The sequence below is a fragment of the Lissotriton vulgaris genome, chromosome 9 (assembly GCF_964263255.1).
Source record: "Lissotriton vulgaris chromosome 9, aLisVul1.2, whole genome shotgun sequence".
Lineage (NCBI taxonomy): Eukaryota > Metazoa > Chordata > Amphibia > Caudata > Salamandridae > Lissotriton > Lissotriton vulgaris.
In genome coordinates, this window is record NC_141697.1 from 934,137,021 (window position 1) to 934,157,758 (window position 20,738).

The following is a 20,738-nucleotide window of genomic DNA, read 5'->3' on the forward strand; positions in this document are numbered from 1 at the left end:
CATCAGCCAGCCAAGTTTTGGGCCTACAACATGCCCGTTTAGACGCGAGTGCTACTGAACTTAGGGCGAACGTGTTCACAAGAACAATTCTTACTGAACGTGCCTCTGTTGTAATAAACCTTCCCGACTCTTAAACTAACTTTCACCGTCTGAGGCAGGTCTTTTAAAGAGCACAACCGGCCGGAAAAAGGCAATAAAGAAAAGCATCTCGAACGTTGGAGACAATACCGCGAAGAGGTCTGCAACGTGAACGGGCCCACTACAAAGCTGATGAGCCCTACCAAATTATAAAACAGAATCCAGTCACAGCCCTGAAGAGAAGCCCTCTAATCGCAAAGGGCATCGAAGCGCGTTGGCTTTATTTGGCATTATTTTAACTGAGCACCCAATGCAGCCTCGCCCTGAGACTACAGAGACACTGAACATTTTACAGTGGCGGCTCCTCCGCTATGGCAGAGGAGCATCGCCCCACTGCTTTCAAGCCGTGCGAGTTGAGGAAACATAACATGATAATAACTTTCAGTTATTATCATGTTATGTTTCTTTTACGGGCGGAGGGTGGGCGGGGCAGCTCTGCTCCCGTAGCAGGACAGGGGCGCAGTGGTTTGCCCAATCAAGTGTGCAATGACTGTTTGGTCTACCCTCTCAGGTCACCCAAAGCAGTCATGCACACTTCCCTGTTCTCCAGGCAGCATTACAGCCTGCATGGAGAACATGTCCACCCCTACAGCCCCTGGCTTAGAGCTCAGACCAATTACAACGCTGATTGTTTTAGGGGAGGGAGCCCGACTGCCTGCTTCCTGTACCTGGAAGCGGACTCGGGAGAGCAGGTTCACAGAAGACGTGGGACCCAGCATCGAGGTTACGTTTTTAATTTGTTTTATTTCTAAACCCTGCTGCCACGTGACACTCCCCTCCCCTCCCCACGGCACCCTCCCACGACCCTGGTGGCCCACGCACCAGTCCCCCCACCTGAGAACTATGCCGGCCAACCCTGCTGGACCAGGAACTGGGTCTTGGTGCTGAGGGCCATGGGGACAGCTCAACTCTCTGGGAAAGAGTAGGAACCCTAAGGCTCCTTGTCTTAGGGGCGAACATAAAAGTGATCCAGGCGGGTGCCCCAGTGAATGCCATTTTGAGCCCAGTGAGGGGAAGAGACCTCCGACACAGGAACTTGGGAAAATGCTGAACTGCTGGTGGGAGAGGGGCTTTCAAGTCATAACCCTAGTGGGGGCAGGAGAAAATGTGACCTTGCTTACGATGAGGTAGAGAGCTAGGGGAGACAGTGTGGAGACGGACCCTGATAGAAGGGGCTCTTAGGGGCTAGGCTGTGCTGATGCATCCAAAGCATAGTGGGCGCCTGTCGGAGCGCTACCATTAAGATAAGGTTGCAGTGCACAGGAACCAAAAGGAGCAGGAGACACATTGGCACCTACCAAATATAATATACTTGCTTGATAGCCTCCATACCTTTAAAGTAGAACTGTGCAACATATTATGGCGAGACCCGACGAAAGGTAGCGAGGAGTTGCGCTCAGACTTGTTCGCAAAAATAGCTGACCTTAAAACAGATGTAGATACTGTGGAATGACGCATCTTAGAGACAGAAGCAGGATTGGAAATAGCGAAACCAACTCATGGTGAGATGTTGTAGAAACGCACAGCCATGGACAATCAATTCAAAGCCACGGTTGGAAAAATTCGGGACCTTAAAAATCGCTCGAAGTGGGAAAATCTTTGCATCCAGGGCCTCAGCGACAAGGTCCTGGACTCCAACTTGGATCCCTTCCTGGTGGGGATTCTTTCTTCCCTTTTGGGGAACAAACACCCTGACATTGCATTTGACAGGCTGCACAGAGTAGGTCCTAAAAGACTGTCCAACCTCACTGTCCCAGAGATGCACTCATCAAATTACACTATTACTCAGAAGTAAAAGGTCCTCAAGCTGCCAGGAAGCAGAGTGAGGTGTACATCCAAGCCCAGTCTTGCAAAATCTTCCAAGATTCCTAGCTGAAACTGAAAAACGTCCGTCTTTCTGGCCCATAATTGACAGGCTCTGAGAAGATGGCATACTTTATAGACGGTGAATAAGATACAGCGAGAATCCATTGTAATCCCTTGATAGTGAAGTAAGAGGGAATGGAAAAAGTGAATTTAAAAATACCTAACTAGGCGGCCTTAATGAAGGGTTTGACTACAGGCCCCTTGACCATGGTTTAGACCATGATGCTAAAGAACAGCGTTTTTTAAATACGGGATAATTCAGTGACAACCGTTTGTATACTAGGTGCATGCACATTGAGTGTGTCCTTATTAGAGGATTTAGTAGGAGTGGTACTAACGGGCCTGGTTCCCGTGTAGTCCTGAGGAAGAGTCAATAGGGGAACGGCTCAAAACATGTTGATTACCTATTACGGAGACAATCGGATTCATTATGGTCCTAGTTTTTTAGTAACAACCCTGGATTTTAACCTTACTGACAAGAGGCACGAATAAAGTAGTGGCCCACTAGTTAGGTATTTTTAACTTCACTTTTTCCACTCCCTCTTACTTCACTTCTTATACACACCGGTAAGTGCTCCTGTGTAATCGCCCAGTTGCAGCCCGCCTCAATCCGTAGAGCATTATGATGAACCCCAATGATGAAGCATGCCACCTAAAGGCAACCCAGGTGGGTGAGGGGTCTCTAGGAAAAAAGCTTTTTTCCTATTAAGTGATTACAGTGGATTCTCGCTTTATCCTATCCACCATTCCCTTGGGCAGGGTTTCTTCAAAGTATTCGATTGTTGTGCGTCACGTATCCAAAAGAAGGATAAACCTAGCCTCTACCTCTACAAAGCCCTATTTTTCATATATATTTTATAGATGGACATACCCATTTGGTCTTTCTTTCTAACTGGGCAACAAGCACCAGGCTGTTTCCGAAGAAACATGCAGCCTCTTTTCTAGTTATCACAGAGGATACACCATTTGACGCGCAACACCTAGGAGATGCCAGGTCAGGAACCTCCTGTGGATCAAGAGCGGAACACCATGGTACAAAATCATAGGCAAAATCCCTTTACCATGGGCAGTGGGAGTGCTTCCAAGAAGGACCTCAAGGATTATGTTACTAAGACCCCTAGGGACTCACAGCCACCCAGAGGGGCTGATTGAGGTCTCCCAGTGGAACCCTAGGGAATCAAGAACGGCTCTGGCCACACATGGACTCGCCCCATATGGTGGATGAGCTAACAGTACACATACTGCCGACGTGCAGCACCAGCGGGCCCCATGTCAGCTCAGCCTCTAGAAACAATGCAAAAATGACCCTGAGCATAGTGACGCATATGGAGGGGACAATACATATTCACATCTTCTGTTTAGTCAATTGGACAGGTGAACTGAGGATTTAATGCTGTCCCCACCCCCCCGAGAATTGACAGATGACAAAGGAGCCTGTGATAGACCGACTTGATTAAAGTAGATAGTGGATACAAAAAATTGCTTTTGGGGCTCAATTGCAGGATGGACATGGACACCAGAAGATTTACGTACTGCAATGGCCGAGCAGGAGGGGTACCCACAGACTAGCGGAGCGAACCTGTCTGGCTCCGATGGGGCCTGGACAAGCTGAGGGGGCGGGCGTCCTGCCTCACCATTCAGCGAGGTGAGGGCAACTACAGCCCTAGGTCACTGACCTGTTGCAAGGCCTGGGGGCCACATCAGCCTACACACCATTTATGTTAGTTGGTTCCTATTTCTCTTTTTTTTCTTTTCTCTCAGTTTAGAAAGGTTTTTGAGGAATTGGGGGTTAAGGGAGGGGAAATACCATTATGCTCACTTTGCCGTTTATCTTTGAGAATATCTGAGTCAGTCCCCATCGGCGCACTACACACCTAGTTTAATCAAAGGTTTGACTTATTTCACTTAACACCTGAGGTGTAAACTCGCGGAACAAGCAGGGGCCTGTATGGCAAGTACTTCTAAACTCTAACCCAGACATTATATGTCTGCGGGAAACCCACCGAATGTGCAAAGATCAAAGCAGTCATCCAGGGTCATTTTATAGTGGTAGCTGTCAAGCGAAACAAGGGTCCGCACGCTTCAATTACAGAAACAGGGTGATGACATTTGGAGGCTAGAACAAGAGCGAATACAGCAGCTCTCCCGACATTATTTGCACGTTCAAAATGGCCTAAGGCTAATTGCACATGCTACAGCACCAGAGCAGAGCTATCGGCGCTACACCTTAAAAACCAAGCACATGTGGCAAGAGACAACAAGCATTGGCATAGCCAATAGGTCTCGCTTTTGGGACCTTAGAAGTATTTAGTTATGCAGCACAATATCCTTGGTGCAACAACATCAACTGTTGCTTGTGTAAACACTTATAAGGTCCAAAAAGCGAGACCTATTGGCTATGCCAATGCTTGTTAAATATTGTTGTTCAGCCCTCATCATCCTCGGATGCCAGTGTTCCGCTGACATCACAGATTTACAGCTGGAAAGATTTGTGCAGCAAGTTGTGTTATGTGGTTATGTTATGCTGTTGCCATTTGTACAGCACACAGTCTGCCGTTAGTATCCTGGCCTGCTTGGTTACGACAGTAAGGGTCTGATTTGACTGATGATGATGTGTTTCAGATAATGTCTTTGTCTCTGTCTCTCGGTTTGGTGGTAATTCCAAAGTCACTGACCTTTGGGCCCATGAGGTGGCGTTTGGGAGGACAGGTGGGAGTGCTTTACCTATTGTTAACCCGCTTTCTCCGTTGGTTGTGTGGCCGTGTTGTTGCTGGATATATGTCATGTCTGATATAGATCAGAGGATTGCAAAAGGAAATCGGTCACTGTCTTAATGCTGAATCCCATCGCTGCCTGGTCACAAGATCACAATTGCATGGGTTTATTAACTTTTTAGTTGGAGAATTTTCAGAGTGCCACTGTTGTCATCCACCTACATCCGGACACATCGTTATGCAGACACTGCATACCAGTACTGATGCTGATGTGTTCCATGGTGACCCTGGTTCTTGCAGCCCACACTCTACCACCTGCCCCCCCGCCTCCCCATAGTAAGCTGATTACAAGGAGGAGGAGCGCAGAGGTGACAACCTAAGGATGTGGCCTAACTGCTAGAGCTGACTACTTGAACGATGGGGAAGCAGGTTCATCATCCTGTGACTCTGGGCAAATCACATACTCCTCTCCGTACCAAATAACAAATTAATGTGTCTGTCTATAATGCAACTGATGTTCGTTTAAAGCGCTGATACCGTCGGGTCAAGTTTGCGCAGTATAAAACTTCCCAGAAAGAAAGAAGCTATTTTGTAGCAGTCCGAATCTGAGATGGAAATCTTCAAACCGTAACAGAGGCAAAATTAGAGAGGAGGAGAAATCCCTACAATACTCTAACAGCAGAATGGCAACGTAACATGGCTTCAAGTAGTGTAGGCCTACATGTTAATGCTGCATAGATAACGTAGATAGGAAGAGCAGGGTGCACTAAAACAAGCAAACAGCCTGGAGGCATGCTCCTGGGACAGTATGCAGCTGCAGAATAAACCGCTATTGCGCGACAAAGAAAAACATGCAAAATTCATGGCAAAATGCCCAAATAAGGCAAAAAGTTATATTTATGACCTATAGGGTTCTTAGAACGGCAGCCAACTAGGCTACAGTTTTTTGGACCACTATTGTTGAAAACATTCCTAGGAGAAGCAATTATTTCTGAAGTGACATTAATTAACAAGACTGATAGTGAACACTTTACATTCCCCCATCAAGCAAATCAAGACCTATAAGAGGCCTGTCTGAACGAGAAGGAAGAGAGAAAGTGTGGCGCCATCTCAAAATACACAAAAACAGTCAGAGGACACAGAGAGACACAACACCTTTGGATTTTGGGCGGGGGGGGGGAGGGTTGGAGGTATGGAGGTGGCAGCATCAACTCAAATGTGCGAAGGGGTACGAGGAGGAAATAAAGGAAGGGAGCAAAAGAAAGAAAACGATGGTGAGAGATGTTAAGAGTAGTGTGGTAGAATGGAATAGCGAGAGTAAGGAAGGAAGGAAAGAATGGAAGATGAAGGAAAGTGGTATGGAAGGAAGAAGAATGAAAAAAGGAAAAAAAGCCCACTTACATGAAACAAGACGCGCGGCTGCGAGATACGCTCTGTGGTGGACTCTCTCTGTGGTGGAGGAGGGGGAGGGGCGAGCAAGACAGAGAGGTGGAGCGAGGCACGCACGCTTGGGAAAGCGAGAGGAAAGCCAGATGGTGCCTCTGCTTGTTCCTGTACGCACGCAGTATGCCACACAAAAAGCTGTGGTAGACTTTTTAAAGCCCACTAACTTAATGTCTCGCCAGAGCATGGCATGCGCGGGCTCAGGCGAAACCTAAAAATAGGTACCCACCCCTCGTCCCCAATCTGACTGCTGAGAAGCAAAAGGGAAAGGGAATATATATGTGAAATAGGGACAACCTTGGGATCTAGACTACTGGAAGATGAAGGAAAAGTCAATGAATTTTGCACTTTTTTATGAAAAAATATATAGCAGTATTTCCCATCACTGTGAGACAAAGAGGCCTTTCTAGAATTAATCCAGCTACCAAAACCCATTGAAACAGTCTGGCTCCTTTGAGAGTACAACCCTAACAAAAGAGGTTTGATTGGCCATCAAAATTCTCAAATCCAACAAGACTCCCGGGCCTGAAGGTCACACAGCCTCATTCTATAAAACATACTGATTCCCGATAATCCCGAAACTTGCAGCTCTGTTCAATCTCTGTACGATAGAGAGGATAGTAAGTCAACAATGGGAGCAGGAGAAGCAGTGATGTGGTGATTCCGAAACCCTACAAAGATGCTACATACTGCAAATCCTACCACTATATAGCTCTATTAAAAATTAATGCTAAACTATATGCAAAGATTTTGGCTACCCAGCTTAACACAGTGCTCTTCACTCTGATACATGTGGACCACTGAGGTTTTATTCATTGACGTCAGGCCCGTGAGAATAGCTGGACTGCCATCCACTTGATACAGAAGGCCTCTCTCAAGAGTATACTGGCAGTACTGCTGTGGCTGGAGGCAGAGAAGGCCTTCAATGGGGTGGACTGGATCTTCTTTGGGGTCACGTTTCATAAAATGTGCCTCGGACCCACATTCTTATGGATGATTTTTTGCTAACTACTCCAACCCTCTCACCAGAGTCACTCTTAACGACTACCCCTAAAGACATTTCTGACAAACTAGATGTACCAGTCCAAGCTGTCCACACTTTTTATATTATATTGTATTATATTAGATTATATTATATTATATATTATATATTATATTATATGGGATTCTGCCTTAGGCGAACGGTGGGAAATGTATTTGCAGCCGAGTATCCCCCATTGGTTATGGCCATCACAAACTTCGTCTGCACTTTGGGGAATTCAATGCTCTCCTGGTTTAGTCGATCAGTGCATTCAAAATTAATGTATGTATGCCCATGCCAACTCTATTTTTTTCCAAGCTTTCCCAATCTGGCTAGAACCCCACTTTCTGACATTTATTCAATGAAAATGAATAGCATTTATATGTAAGGGTAAAGCTGCAGGTCTCGCCCACTTGAGGGTCTCGAGCCGTCCGTACGATTATGCAGCGGGACAACTAAGATCAGTGGTTGACTAGTCCACCATATTTTCAGAGAAAAAGTGGTAGCGCATGAATCACGCCATAGTTTGATTACCTCTATGGGACTCAATGTGGTTGGAGAAACACTTACGACCCCTAAACGTCTACTATATCTCCCCAATAGTCATGACACTTAGGGAATGGGATAAATATGTAAGAGTACGAGGACTGATGTCTGATCTATCTCTATATATTCCCATCCACTACAACCCGGCCTTAAAGCCAGCAAGGGACGACCACTCCATTCTGAGAGGGAGAGTGTAAAATGCTTGCAGACATTTTTGATGCCATGGAGCCGAAGACCTTTCAGCAATGCAAAATTGTGTACAGCCTGCCTGGCACTGGATGACTGAAATATATCCAGATTAGATACTGGCCAACTCACCCTCTTAGTCGCGTTGGAGCCACGAGAGCCAACACTCCAATCGAATTACGATTTTCATTTGTTTTTAAAGTGCTCGGAGATCCCACGCATGTGTGGGACAATTCAGTACTTATGACTTCGATGAGGATTTCCCTGGAAGACAATGGCCTAAAAGTGTTTTTTGAATCCAGAACCTTGTGATGTAATCGCCTACACAAACCTGGGAATATGTGGAGTACTCTACCTACTATTCAAGATTACAAAATGGTCCTGATTTTACTGTTACCTTATACAGCTTTTACCTTTCGCCTTTGATTGAACTCAATGACCCACTGTGAAGAAAGCATGGTGACATTGATGTAACAATATTCAACTAAGACGAAGGTTAAACATGGCATAGAAACATACCTGTAACCTGCAGAGTACTGGACTCCTTCCGGACTGGGGAAGATACGATGGAGGTAATCGCTCAGCACCTGTTCGTTCACTATTCCTAAAGCACAAAGTTTAAGAAATGTAACAATTAAGAATTATTGGAGTGTGCACAACATACAATCACAGTTATGAGAAACTATATCACATTTTGGGATTTCAACATTTAGGCAGAAATCCACTTTTATCAGGCCTTCTCTGGAATTACTCGCTCCTTGCAGACAGGGTCAATAATCCATATCACTTTGATATTTATTTGCACTGTTTTTGCCAAAAGTGAGCTACGCTCATCTAAAGGTCATGCGTCCTTAACCACCCAGCTCCAATGACAACAAGAAAACCCTGATGTTCGGCAGAGTCTGTCTATTCATCAGAAGCCCACAATTGTAATGTTAAGGATAATATGAATCCTACTGCCTTCTTCGCAATTCCAATGTTTCACTTCAGTGCATGCACCTACGATGTCTCGACCACAATAGACACCCCTCTTCAGTTATGCCTCAGAGCTATATTTATCAGCATAACCCAATCCTCTTTTTTTTTCAGACCTTCAATCCTCTATTATGCCGACTGTTGTAAGTAGGCTAAACAACAGCATGTGCCTTCTTAGTTCACCTGTTGACAGATTAAGAATTGCAGATTTCTGTGAATTCTATTTGGTTTCATATTCTCTGTGAGCAGAGTTATATCACCGTAAACCAGTTTAAAGAGACATGCAAGTAGTTTACAGAAGAAATCTATGCATGGACATACTAGTCAGGCAAATTGTACAATTCTACCTGGCAAAATCTGTAGCCCTAGCCACTTACAGTGCCGAAATGTGGGGTACAGCCCAAGTGGGTGCCTTGCTTGCAGACTGTGGAGGACAACTTTGCTAAAAAAAATAGGTGTTGGGGGCGTGGCCAAGATGGCGAGCGGGTAAGACGTGCATTGCTTCATTTACCCGCTCCTGAGCGCCCAACTTTGCCCAAAGGATGTGTTATACCACCTACTAAAGCTCAGAACTACAGGCAGAGTGCACCCCCAGCCCGACTACAGCTTAGGAGCGATACGGATGGCGGCTGAGGGCTGGAGAGCTCGTGTTGGCACCACAAGGTGAGCTGCGCTGCAGTCGATGGAAATGGCAGACAGGCCCCGCCATTAAATAGGCCGCGAGCACTGCAAGCTGCGGATCGCGCAGGTGCCATGATTGCAGCCCAGAGGCGGCCGGCGGCGTCCTTATGGAAGAAGCCGCAGCCGGCCAAATACCACAAGCCAAATACCACAAGCAGCGGGAGCAGCAAGTCGGTTGTGAGAGAAAGGGCCGGGATGGCCGGGCGGATATCGCATCTGCAGTCGGCTGGCCCGGAATGCGGGGACAGGAATCCCGGTGGCATGGCACCCGCTAGCGGAGGGTTTCGGCCACGAAGATTGCATGGCTCGCCCCTTAATAGGGCCAGCTTGGACAGGGACTAGATCGCCCTGCAATTGGCCTGGGACTCGCTGGGGCATGCGTGGAGGTCTAGAGGGCTGTGGAGTGCTGAGGTTGGCGGCTGCGATGCGGTGAGGCCCATATGGGTGCAGCAGGTGGCGATAACATACCGCGGAAGCCGGACTCGTCAGGTGGCGCTCGCCCGCACACAGCTCCTAGTGGGGTGCACCTTCCGTTTTAGAAGAGCCCGCCATTGCTTCATGGGCACTGAGAGGTGGCGCCATTGATATTAACTCACGCTGATACAGCGTGCAGGCAGAGCGGAGAAGTGCTGGTGTAACCCAGAGTGGCGTGGCGGCATCGCAAAATGATGGCTCGACTGGGCTTTTCGCCTCGGTGGCGCCTGAGAGGTGACGTGGGCGCTGGGAGCGGTGGGCCTTCACGGTGTGCCGACTCGGTACCGGATAGAGTGCAGAGCGGCTGACACCAGCACGGTTGATCAGACGGTTGGAATGAGCAGGAAGGAGCGAGCAGCGGGCCTGGTAGGCCGAGTGGAGACTGCGTATCCCGCAGGCTGACAAGTGGGCAGATTGGTGCACCCCTGCTGCAGAGGGGCCCAGCGGCGGCGGAATTCTGCTAGGCGGGTCGGCTGGCTTCCTCTTCCGGGGTGGAACCGCGCAGGGTGAACCAGCGGCCCACTACAGAAGACACTGGTCCTTCCGGTCAAGGGCTAATGTGCTCGAAAGGAGGTATGGGAGTGTCTGGATGCAGTAAGTGAGTCTGGCAAAGTAGCGGAAAACAAATGACGGCTTTTAGTGTACAAACTGTGGGTGGGGGGCTCGCCTCTGGTGGTGTGTCTCTGTATGCGCCCAAGGCGGGACAAGAGAAGTTCCTAAAGGAGGCTCTATCTTATGTTCTGGGGTCACAGGAACACTGGGTGATGGTAGGAGGGGACCTGAACCTCGTTATGGATACGTCAGCGGACCGGTCTAGCCACAGGTATGGTCAGTCAGGGGCAATTTCTGCGGAGGGTTGGCAGTGGTTACGGGACCAGGGGCTAACACACATGTGAAGGGCAGCTCACCCTCCAACCTCACAATTTTCCAACTATTCCCACGCACATCGCACTTATGCCTGCCTGGAACACTTACTAGGTACGGCTGAGCTGAATGTCTTAGTGAGGGAGGTCATAACGCCAGCGGCCCTCTCAGACCACCATGCAGTACATGCGACCCAGTGGGTGCCCGAGCCGCACAAGCCAGGTGGGGGGTGGAGACTGAGGGAGGGCATGTTTGCATAGACCAGAGGTGCAGGAGAAGATTCTTAAATGCATTACAAACTACCTCACCACCAACGATTCCCCAACTGTCTCTCAATCCACCCTGTGGGGGGCTCTCAAAGCGGTGGTATGGGGAGAACTGATAGCGATCTCCTCAGCCAAAAACAGGGAGCCTCGGGCTAAACGTGACCAATTCACAGCCCAAGTTTTGGAAGTAGAGAGCGTACATAGCAGGACTGGGGTGTCACGGGTCTGGAGGCAACTCCAAGAGGTGCAGGCTCAGATGGGGGGATTCTATCTTGACATGGCCGAGTTCGCAGTGCTCCAGCTCAAGCACTCAAACTACGTTGGGGGAGATAGGACGGGATGCATGCCCGCGTACGAATTGAGAGCTTGCACCCTATCTGCTAAAGTACACTCTCTCACAATGATGTAGCGGACAGTGGCGGATAGCGACGAAGAGATAGCCCAGGTATTTCAAACATATTTCACCGGCTTGTATTGTAGGGAGCCCCTTCACTTACCGTAGTGGAAGATTACCTGGCAGAGACACACATAACCGCACTGGGGTTGGCTCACGCCGACTCGTTGGATGACCCCATTCGCATAGAAGAGGTCGTGGGAGTCATCTTGTGTCTCAAACCGTTGAAGTCGCCGGGACCAGATGGCTTCTCGGGCGGGTTTTATAAAACGTTTTGTACGATGCTGGCCCCGGTATTGACAAAACTTTAACTCTTTTACGGGACCCGGGGCATTTCCCTCGGAGATGCTGGCGGCTTCTAAAGTCATACTGCCGAAGCCGGGAACGGATACGCCCCTGTGCGGTTCCTACCGCCTGGGGTCGTTGCTTAATGTAGACCTCAAGTTGTTCACTGGCATTTTGGCGGCTGGATTGGGGCCCCTTATGCCGGGCATCACTGAACCCGATCAGTCCGGTTTTATTCACAATCTGCAAAGCAGCAACAATACGAAACGCCTATTTCATCTTATCGATAAAGCCCATCACACGGATATGGATGCCCTCTTACTGTAGGTAGATGCCAAGAATGCATTCAACCGTGTGGATTGGGATTTCCTAGACAAAATCTTGATCCTTTTCGGGCTGGGGAGAGATTTCGGGGCATGGGTTGCGAGTTGTTACAACACGGAACCTGCCAGGGGTGTCCGCGGTCTCCCCTTCTTTTTGCCCTCTATGTTGAGACGCTCGCTCAGAAGATCCGGGAGAACCCCGACATATTGGGAATGGGGGGGGGGGGGTTAAGAGGCACACTCTAAGCCTCTATGTACATGAGATCATCGCCTTCCTGGAAGCTCCGCCGCGTTCGGTCCCGGCATTTTTGAGGGACCTGGAGACCTTGGGTCGAGTCTCGGGGTTTCGGGTTAATGTCGGGAAGTCCATGATCCTGGTTGAATAAAACAGGAATGTTGCTTGCATGGGTGGGGGCAACTAAGCAGGGATTCAAGTCAAGAGGTCTATTCCGTACTTGGGCATTGAACTGGCCAGTCGGTCTCCCAAACGGTTATACTTAATTATACCCGCTTAACCGTGAGGTCGCTTGTGACCTCCAGCGGTGGAAACAGCATCAGTTATCCCTTTTAGGACAGGTGGCTGCCATTAAAATGTCTATCCTGCCTAAAGGACTCAACCTTTTTCAGACGATTCCGTTTTGGCCACCACCCGGCACTATTCAGAAGTTGCAACTAACAATTCAGCACTTTGTCTGGGCAGCGGCTAGGCCTTGGTTACGTAGGGAGCTGGGCTATTTACAACCGGAAGAGGGGGGCTGGGGATTCCGAATGTTTTGGAATATTTCAGAGCGGCACAGCTCCGGTATCTAGTGGAGTAGAACAGATCAGAATCCGAAAAGAGGTGGCTATTTCAGGATAGAGCGCTGGCCAAGTTATCGCTTTGGAAGGTCCCCTTTCTTAAACGCACAGATCAACCTCCCAATCTCAGGGGCTCTCCCATCACACATTCGGTACTTCGGTTTTGGGATGGAGTCGTCCTTAAAAAGGGGTTATCCTCCTTTCCCTCACCCAATACTCCCATTCTGGACAACAGGAATTTTACTCCAGGAGCGGACTACAGGGCGTTCCCGAGATGGAGGGAAGCGAAGTGCAAGGCTGCAGGACATTTCTTCAATTTGGAAGGGATCCTATCTTTCCGGGACCTATGTGCAGAATATGGCATTCCGGAGACCAAACGGTTTCACTGTCTACAACTGAGACATTGCTTACTTAATACGGAAGTGCAGCCGAAGGTCTCTCGGAAGCTGACGAAATTTGAAAAAACACGAACACCACGGATAAGAAAATTATATCTGAGCTCTAGGAGATGTTACGCCCTCCAGCCCGAAAAAGTGTACACAGCCGGCCAGAGGAGATGGGTGGGAGAATTGGGGAGGAATCTCACGGCAAAGGAGTGGTTTAATATATATTACCGTGCCACCCACACAGCACGCAATGTGGCTAGTAGGGAGACGGTAATTAAAGTGGCTATGTACTGGTACTTGACCCCGGTCCGTCTGCACATGGCGAACCCTGAACCTAGTCCGACCTGTTGTGCGGCGGATTGCACTTTGGTACACTTATTATGGGAATGTACGGAATTGACGAGTTACTTGGCGGTGGTATTGGATGATGTAGATCGCCAATTTGACACGAAGATCCAGAGATTCCCTGCTTATGTGGTCTTGGCCCTGCCTAATCCACTGACTTATCCTTTGAGGTCCTGCCGGGAGAAACAGATGGGGTGGCTTTCCAAAACATCTTATCGCATTGGGGAACGCGGGTGAAGCAGACTTATAGAGGGTGGTTACATCGGCTTTGGTACATCTTGGGTATGGAACGCATACATACCTCATTCACTAATTCCATGTCAAGCTTCCAGGAAGCCTGGCAACCACTGAAGGCACTACTGTCAACAGAAATGAATAAAATTATGTGCCTGAGATATCTGCGCCTCCTCCGCCTGACGAACTCTATATCGCCGATTAAGTAAGACGAGAGTCGATGTCAGCCTGAACCACTAAAAGTGGTTCGCACAGCTGTTCTCTAGCACACCAGTATGAGGGAGGGGGAGAGGGAGAGAGGGGAAGGGTTCTGTTTTTTTCCTTTTTCTTACTTTTGGTATTTCTGTTATTTGTCTCCCTTTGTTAAAGGCATAGCTTTATATCAGTATAGGCGCTGGATGCCGGACCATACTGTATCTTTCTGGACACTTTTTTGGCTGTTGAGGCCATGTTGGGGACACACAGCCTTCGCATGTTAAGGGTTGTTATGCACAGTAGTTGGCTCCGAAGAGAGAACCGTACATTTCAGGATTATGGAACTGTTTGTTATCCTATTGCTGAATGCCAATAAAAACAAAGTTAAACCTAAAAAATAGTTGTCAGTCCCAACTGCTTGTCCGAACCTGGTTGCTCACAAAGAACTTGGTCTCCCTTTTTTAACAGACTTTATTAAACTGGCTCCGCTCCTTCTATGGCTCAGAATCTGGAAAAGGTATTCAGTCATAATAAATCAAGCAGTGATAAAAGAAATAATTAATCTTGACCGAGTTAACAGTATTTTGTGGCAAGCTTATGTTAAGCAGTCTTTTTAAGACTTGGGCCTAGCATTTGTGTATGAATCACCCGCTAACTTCTTGTATTTCCCTAAATCCAAGCAAAGAGAGGCTTTCCTCACCAAGTGTGACCTTGATAGATGGTAATACAATCAATGTAAAATTACGGTTTTAACCTGCCAGACCATGCCTACTTTGGCCACGGGTCATGCTTCTTATATCTCCTTTGTCTCCAACAATTTGCACCGCTATTTATTGACTAGGATGAGATTACATTTTCTTTCCTTTAAGGTAGGATACCCAGTTCAAGAACACTCTATTAACCATTTGTCACTATGCCTCTGTGACGATCGTTCATCACAAACTATGTAGCATATTTTATTTTTCTGTTCATTATACAAAGTGGGGAGGTAAAAATGTATAATTCCAATGCTAAGAAAACTGTGTCTATGGTCACACTCCTCAGCCTTTGCTGTAATTACTATGCTGGAAACCCACTTTGTTTGTTTTAGGACTGTGAACTTTCTATACTCAGTTTTACGGACTAGGAAAAGCTCGTCTGAGAGAGGTGTTGTCTCACTTGGTCGGTCTTAGTAATTTGCTCTTATCGTATTAACTACAGCAAAATAATAGTTATAAGGTTTTTATTATTTATCTAATGCATGTTTTGCGACTTGTAAGAGTTTGTATACGAAGGGTGTTTTCTCACTCAGTTTGCTGTAACAATTTGTTTATATTTTGTAACCATAGCTAATGAATCGCTGTAAGAATTTTAATACATTATCTTATGCTTTGCTTCTGATATTTGATCTACATTAGGATCCGATACATCGGTATTTTAATAAGAAATTAGTGTGTTATGATTACATATTTACACATTTTGCACTGTGTAATTTCTCGGTTCTTTTGTGCATCCATCAAATGTGAATAAAGTAAATATGATGATGATGAACCAGTCCAATATTTCATAAGCTAGTTCAGGACCTTGAGCAAAGCATTTAGAAAAATCCTACAACTATGCAGCATGAAAACAAAACATGAAGTTTAACAGTCAAATACCTTCTTCAATGTATTTGTCAAAGAATTTTATGTTGTTGTAATAAACCATAATAGTAAATTAAGCAAGTGGAATGGAATGCAAAATAGTCAATATTTTGAGTATAAGGTTACACTTTCAATAATAGGACAATATTAGAATTGTACTACATCTTCTTGCTAAACATAACTAGGCACAACAAAGACAAACAATAGGCTGGTGAGACAATACACATGCAAGGCCTTCAATAGTTAAAAACTACATATACACAAAAACAGTAGATTAGGTAGAGTTTTTCAAAATCAAATATTACAGAGGGAATCGGGTTATATAGGGACATTATATTCAGACAGGATTTGATCTTCATTTGTAATATTTTCAAATAGAAATCCATGTAATAAATATCAACATTTTGAAAATCTGGAATTTCAACATTTTAAAAATCTTTGGAATTTCTCAGAGGAATGTACAGGTATGAGCATGTTACACAAGGTTTACCCATATTTTAAAGGAAATATGTTTCTATGTACTATCTAAATTTGATTAATGGCAAAACCATCTCCTATCATATGGTGAAAGGTTCACTAATATTTGTAGAACAGGATGCACCACACAATGAACCCAGCAGAAATCTAACCCATTTGAGGTGAATTTATACATCATAAGTTAAATTTCACCCCAGACATTTTCCAAAATATATTAAGTTCAGGACATTCAAAGATCATAATGTATACATGAATCAATTGATTTGTTTAAATGGCAATTATTTGTAGAGCTCCGACGTGCCTTAAATAAATGTGGAAGTGTCCACAATTATATTTATAGGAAGAAGTATACTGAGTGACTAGGAGGAATCATGAGTACTTAAGAGTTGGGAATGATGACAACAATAGGCAGGCAGCAAATGGAACCAAGTGATTCAGAGATGTTAGCCAAAGACTTGGGTGAAAAGTTATGTTTTAAGATATTTACTAGATTGAGAAATATTTTTTTTATAGATTTAATGACTACAAATTCTCAACTGGTGGACAAAAGATTAACCACTATATTTGCTGTATGAGGACAAAGACAAAATGGTAAAGTTGAAAGTTTGGATAATTAAACACCCATAACCATTGGATTTTAGTGGCGTAATAAATGATACTCTTTCTTTTAATCTTACCTAACACAAATTTGCTCAGTATTTTGCACCTTCCATCATAACATTTACTATGAGTAAAGTAATATTAGGGAAGTTACTGTCATTTTCATTGTAAATAAGTGAGCTCTAGAAGCCAAAGTTAATGGTGACCAGGTTTCAAATAGTGATCTTATCTTACTACATAATAAATAGTCTGAAACAAATTCATGGTCTTTTTCTCTTTCTTTCTGCCAATGAAAAAACCCAAGAACTTTCTATAGGTTTTGTTTTTGAGTGTGAAACTGAGGAATGGAATGGTACAGTGCTAGTTTATTATAAACCAATATAGAATCTCAGCCTTATATAAAATGTATATCCTCATCATTAGAAATAGATTTATAATTTAAAAAAAACATTACTATACTATCCAGTTGTTACAATATTATAAGAATATGATCTACAAAAGGAAACAAGTTTGTATTCTAAATTTCCACGTTTTGCCCTAATGACATCAGTGGAATTCCTTCTGCCTCTTGAGTGTACAGGCTGGTGACAGCATCATTTTTTCCATTTCACATACAACTAGTCTCCGTCTTTGTAGAGCAGGGGATTCCTAAAGCTTTTGCAACATTCAAGGTCTCTTCGGAAAAACGTTTCAGAGAACCTGCCCCATCGATATTAATGAAGAAGGAATCAGAATGCAATTAACAGAGTAAGTACTGAATTCTGACCACCATAGCATTCTCAATGTGGCTGCAGTGTATGTATGTATGTATGTATGTGTCTTGTAAAGCGCACTGCTGTCCTGAGGCGTCGTGGCGCTGTAGACCGCTGGGGAACCCGTCCTGGCTATCCCTGTGAGATGGTCCCTACTGGGTATCTCCAAGGTGAAACCATGCATCCCCGGCGAATGTGGGGGGCCGTTGTAGAGATGAGGCAAGCTAATGCCCAGAGTTGCCGAGTGTGATCCCTGGTTAGAGTAGGCACCGAGGCGAGAATTATCGAGTCCGCTGACCCTGGTCCACGACCCTGCCGCGTCGGGAATTGAACCCTGGACCCAGGCCGTTCTCTGCTTCCGGGTCTGCTGCCTCTAACCAGTGAGCCACACCACTCCACTCAATGGATATGAGTGCAACTCATATCCATTAAATGGACAATAGTCACAAGTAGAGAATTGTGAATTTGGCATTGGGGAAAGCATACTGTGAATGTGTGCCGCCTGCACAATTGCAGAGGAAGCTGACAAATTTTGATGGTTAACGCATATGCTTCTTTGCTTTGAAACTGCAAAAATAGTTGCAAAGCATTTGTGCATTGCATTGCAATTAGAAATAGATGTGAAACACCCCTTAGACACCCAGTTTATTTGCGACTCATAAAGGGGGTAGTAATTCTATTGCGATTGGTAATTCAGAAAGATTAAATAACTTTAAGTGCACCATCAGGACTTTAGCACTTAAAAAAAGTTACTTATAACACCTTCTACATTGTATAAAGGTGTCACTAATATTGGTTGGGTAGTTCCCAATGGGTAGCAACTGGAGAAAAGATTAATTTAAATGGCCTTCGATCCCTTAGTGGGGTGCTGAAGAAAGGCACTACTACGTCTAAGATTGATAAAGGAGATACCTAGTTATTCGTATACTGTGGTGGAAAAGAGGGTGGAAAAATACATGCCACAACAACCAACTTTGAAACAGTATTCACACCAGATTCACAAATTGAGTATAAAATTACTTTGAGAAAAGGAGAGGGATTAAAGCATCATACATTGGAAAAGGTTATAAAACATCCCGTAGGGAGTATGCTTTTCAATGCGTCTGTAAATTTTGGATGAAAAGATGAATCATTATTTTAGCCACAGTAGAATACTGATGGACCTGTAGCACAACGGGATCCATAGGTCCAGATTATTATGCTATAGGAGAGGGGTGACTGAATTGGTTGAAAGAGGCATTGCCAAATTACTGTAGGTACGGTGCCACTAAGTGGCTAGTTGTATCTCATTGGCTAGGAAGGGGATCAAATGAAGGAGGACTAAGTATGCACTTTGAAAGCAATTGTGAGGGTGACAGTGATGGAGATAGCAGACAAATGGCAAAGGTTGCAGCTTAGGAAATGTAGACTAATAAATCTACTTGTGTAATGTGAGACTAGTGTAGAGGTTGTCGATGAGGAAGTACTTTCCTTAAAAGAGCACCTAAGAGTTATGGATCTGATACAGATTAAATAATAATCTTAGGATGGTCACCCAGAGCAAAAGACACAAGTCTTAGTCCTATCTCTGCCAACAAGACATTAGCAATGTTGGCCTTTATTCGGCTCAACAAGGGGCATACCACTGATAGTATCTACATTGAGACAGAACACTCCTAAAGGTAGCATCCAAATGACCTACAGCATCTATTCTCACACTATACAACAATTCACACAAAAAATGCACAGAAATCCTTCCTGTCTAACACAAATCTCCAAAACATACACACCTTACCCACTCCATCCATATAACCCAAATTACAACCAATACCCTTTTGAACCAAGCACTCCGAAAGGGTCCTTAAAGTCCCAGAGCAAACTTGACCGCTTGGCTCCCTTTCAGGTTATGAAGCACTATGCAAATGATACAATACAATAGCAATTTCATACTTTGCAGAGCAGAAACTCAAATATAAACAAACTAGAATGCCCAAAGTTTTAAATATTTAATAGGATTAAGTAAAGCAGTAAAGGGGGCGTGGCTAGCAGCCAAACATTGTGACAGCTTAGAGGGCTAGCTCCGTGAGAGAAGCGGCCTCTCCTACCATCCGTAGCCTGATCCGTGGCTATTGCAGGACTCCGAGGCAGGAATCGAAGGCCTAGGACCGGGCAGCTCTAGCGGCAAAAACTCCGATGCGAATCGGACATTGGAAGGTGGAGTTCCGATCGTCTATCCTGATGCCCCGGAAGCCGGCCAGAAGCAGGGGACTCCACTCATCGAAGTACCCGACCGGAAGTGCCATCAAGCCGGCTGAGTTGGACCGGATGTGACCGGCGGGTGAGGATCGAGGCGTCCCGTCAGCGTATCCCAGGCGACCCTGCTTGTGACAGAGGAGAGCCCCAGCGGGTAACGGGCCACCGGCGGCGGAGTGTCAGAGGAAGCCGCCGCCGATACTTCGCACTCGGCGACAACGCGGCCGGGTGGCTGAGCGCCAGCGCGGGGGAACAATACACCATACCGGAGGCAGCGGGGCGGTAGGAATCCCCGAATTAACACTACTTACAAAGAAAACAAAATAAACAGAGATCCTCCCCCCAACCCCCCCCCCCCCCCCTCGCCCCGTGTTGAGCCTGACTGGAAAAAGAACTAAAATGAAAGTAAAATTGCGATGAACATATGGAGAGGCTTGGGAAGCGGAGACAAGCCTGGCGGAGGTAGGACCTGAATTCTTTGTTGGTCACTGAATGGCTGGCTCACGAGGGACCATCACGAGTTTGAGCAGTCGGGCGCCCAAGTGACACATCGGAAAGATCAACACGATCAGGAAGCAGTACCTGCCATAGCGCCGAGATTCACAACTGTCCCGCACCAATAGCGATACATCTCAAATTTATCGCAGGGCGCAATCCACAGGAGGACGCCGTGAGAAAGCGCCATCCACAGGAACACATGCACCCTCAGTCACGCGGCCTTAAATGGGACTAATGCTGCATGAACATTGGTGAAGGACCGGATACCCACCCTGAACACATACACCGCGCTACCCAAAAAGGAACTCAGAAACCCAAGTGCGGAGCCCGCTCCACCTGCCCTCAGGCTGTTTGGACACAAGAACGCGGGGTGAAGGCTGCAAAAACAGCTGGACAGAGAACGCACACTAATACCCCCTCCCA

At 46.1% G+C, this 20,738-nt stretch overlaps 1 protein-coding gene across 1 annotated transcript in view; it reads right to left on the bottom strand.

The window, feature by feature from the left end:
- The window catches only part of RNF123 (ring finger protein 123), a 2,099,603-nt gene that overhangs the window by 1,945,373 nt on the left and 133,492 nt on the right, over positions 1 to 20,738 (bottom strand). Inside the window, exon 3 of the mRNA XM_086938772.1 lies at positions 8,434 to 8,518. Within this exon, the coding sequence (XP_086794898.1) occupies positions 8,434 to 8,518 (85 nt within the window). The remainder of the gene's footprint in view (positions 1 to 8,433; positions 8,519 to 20,738) is intronic.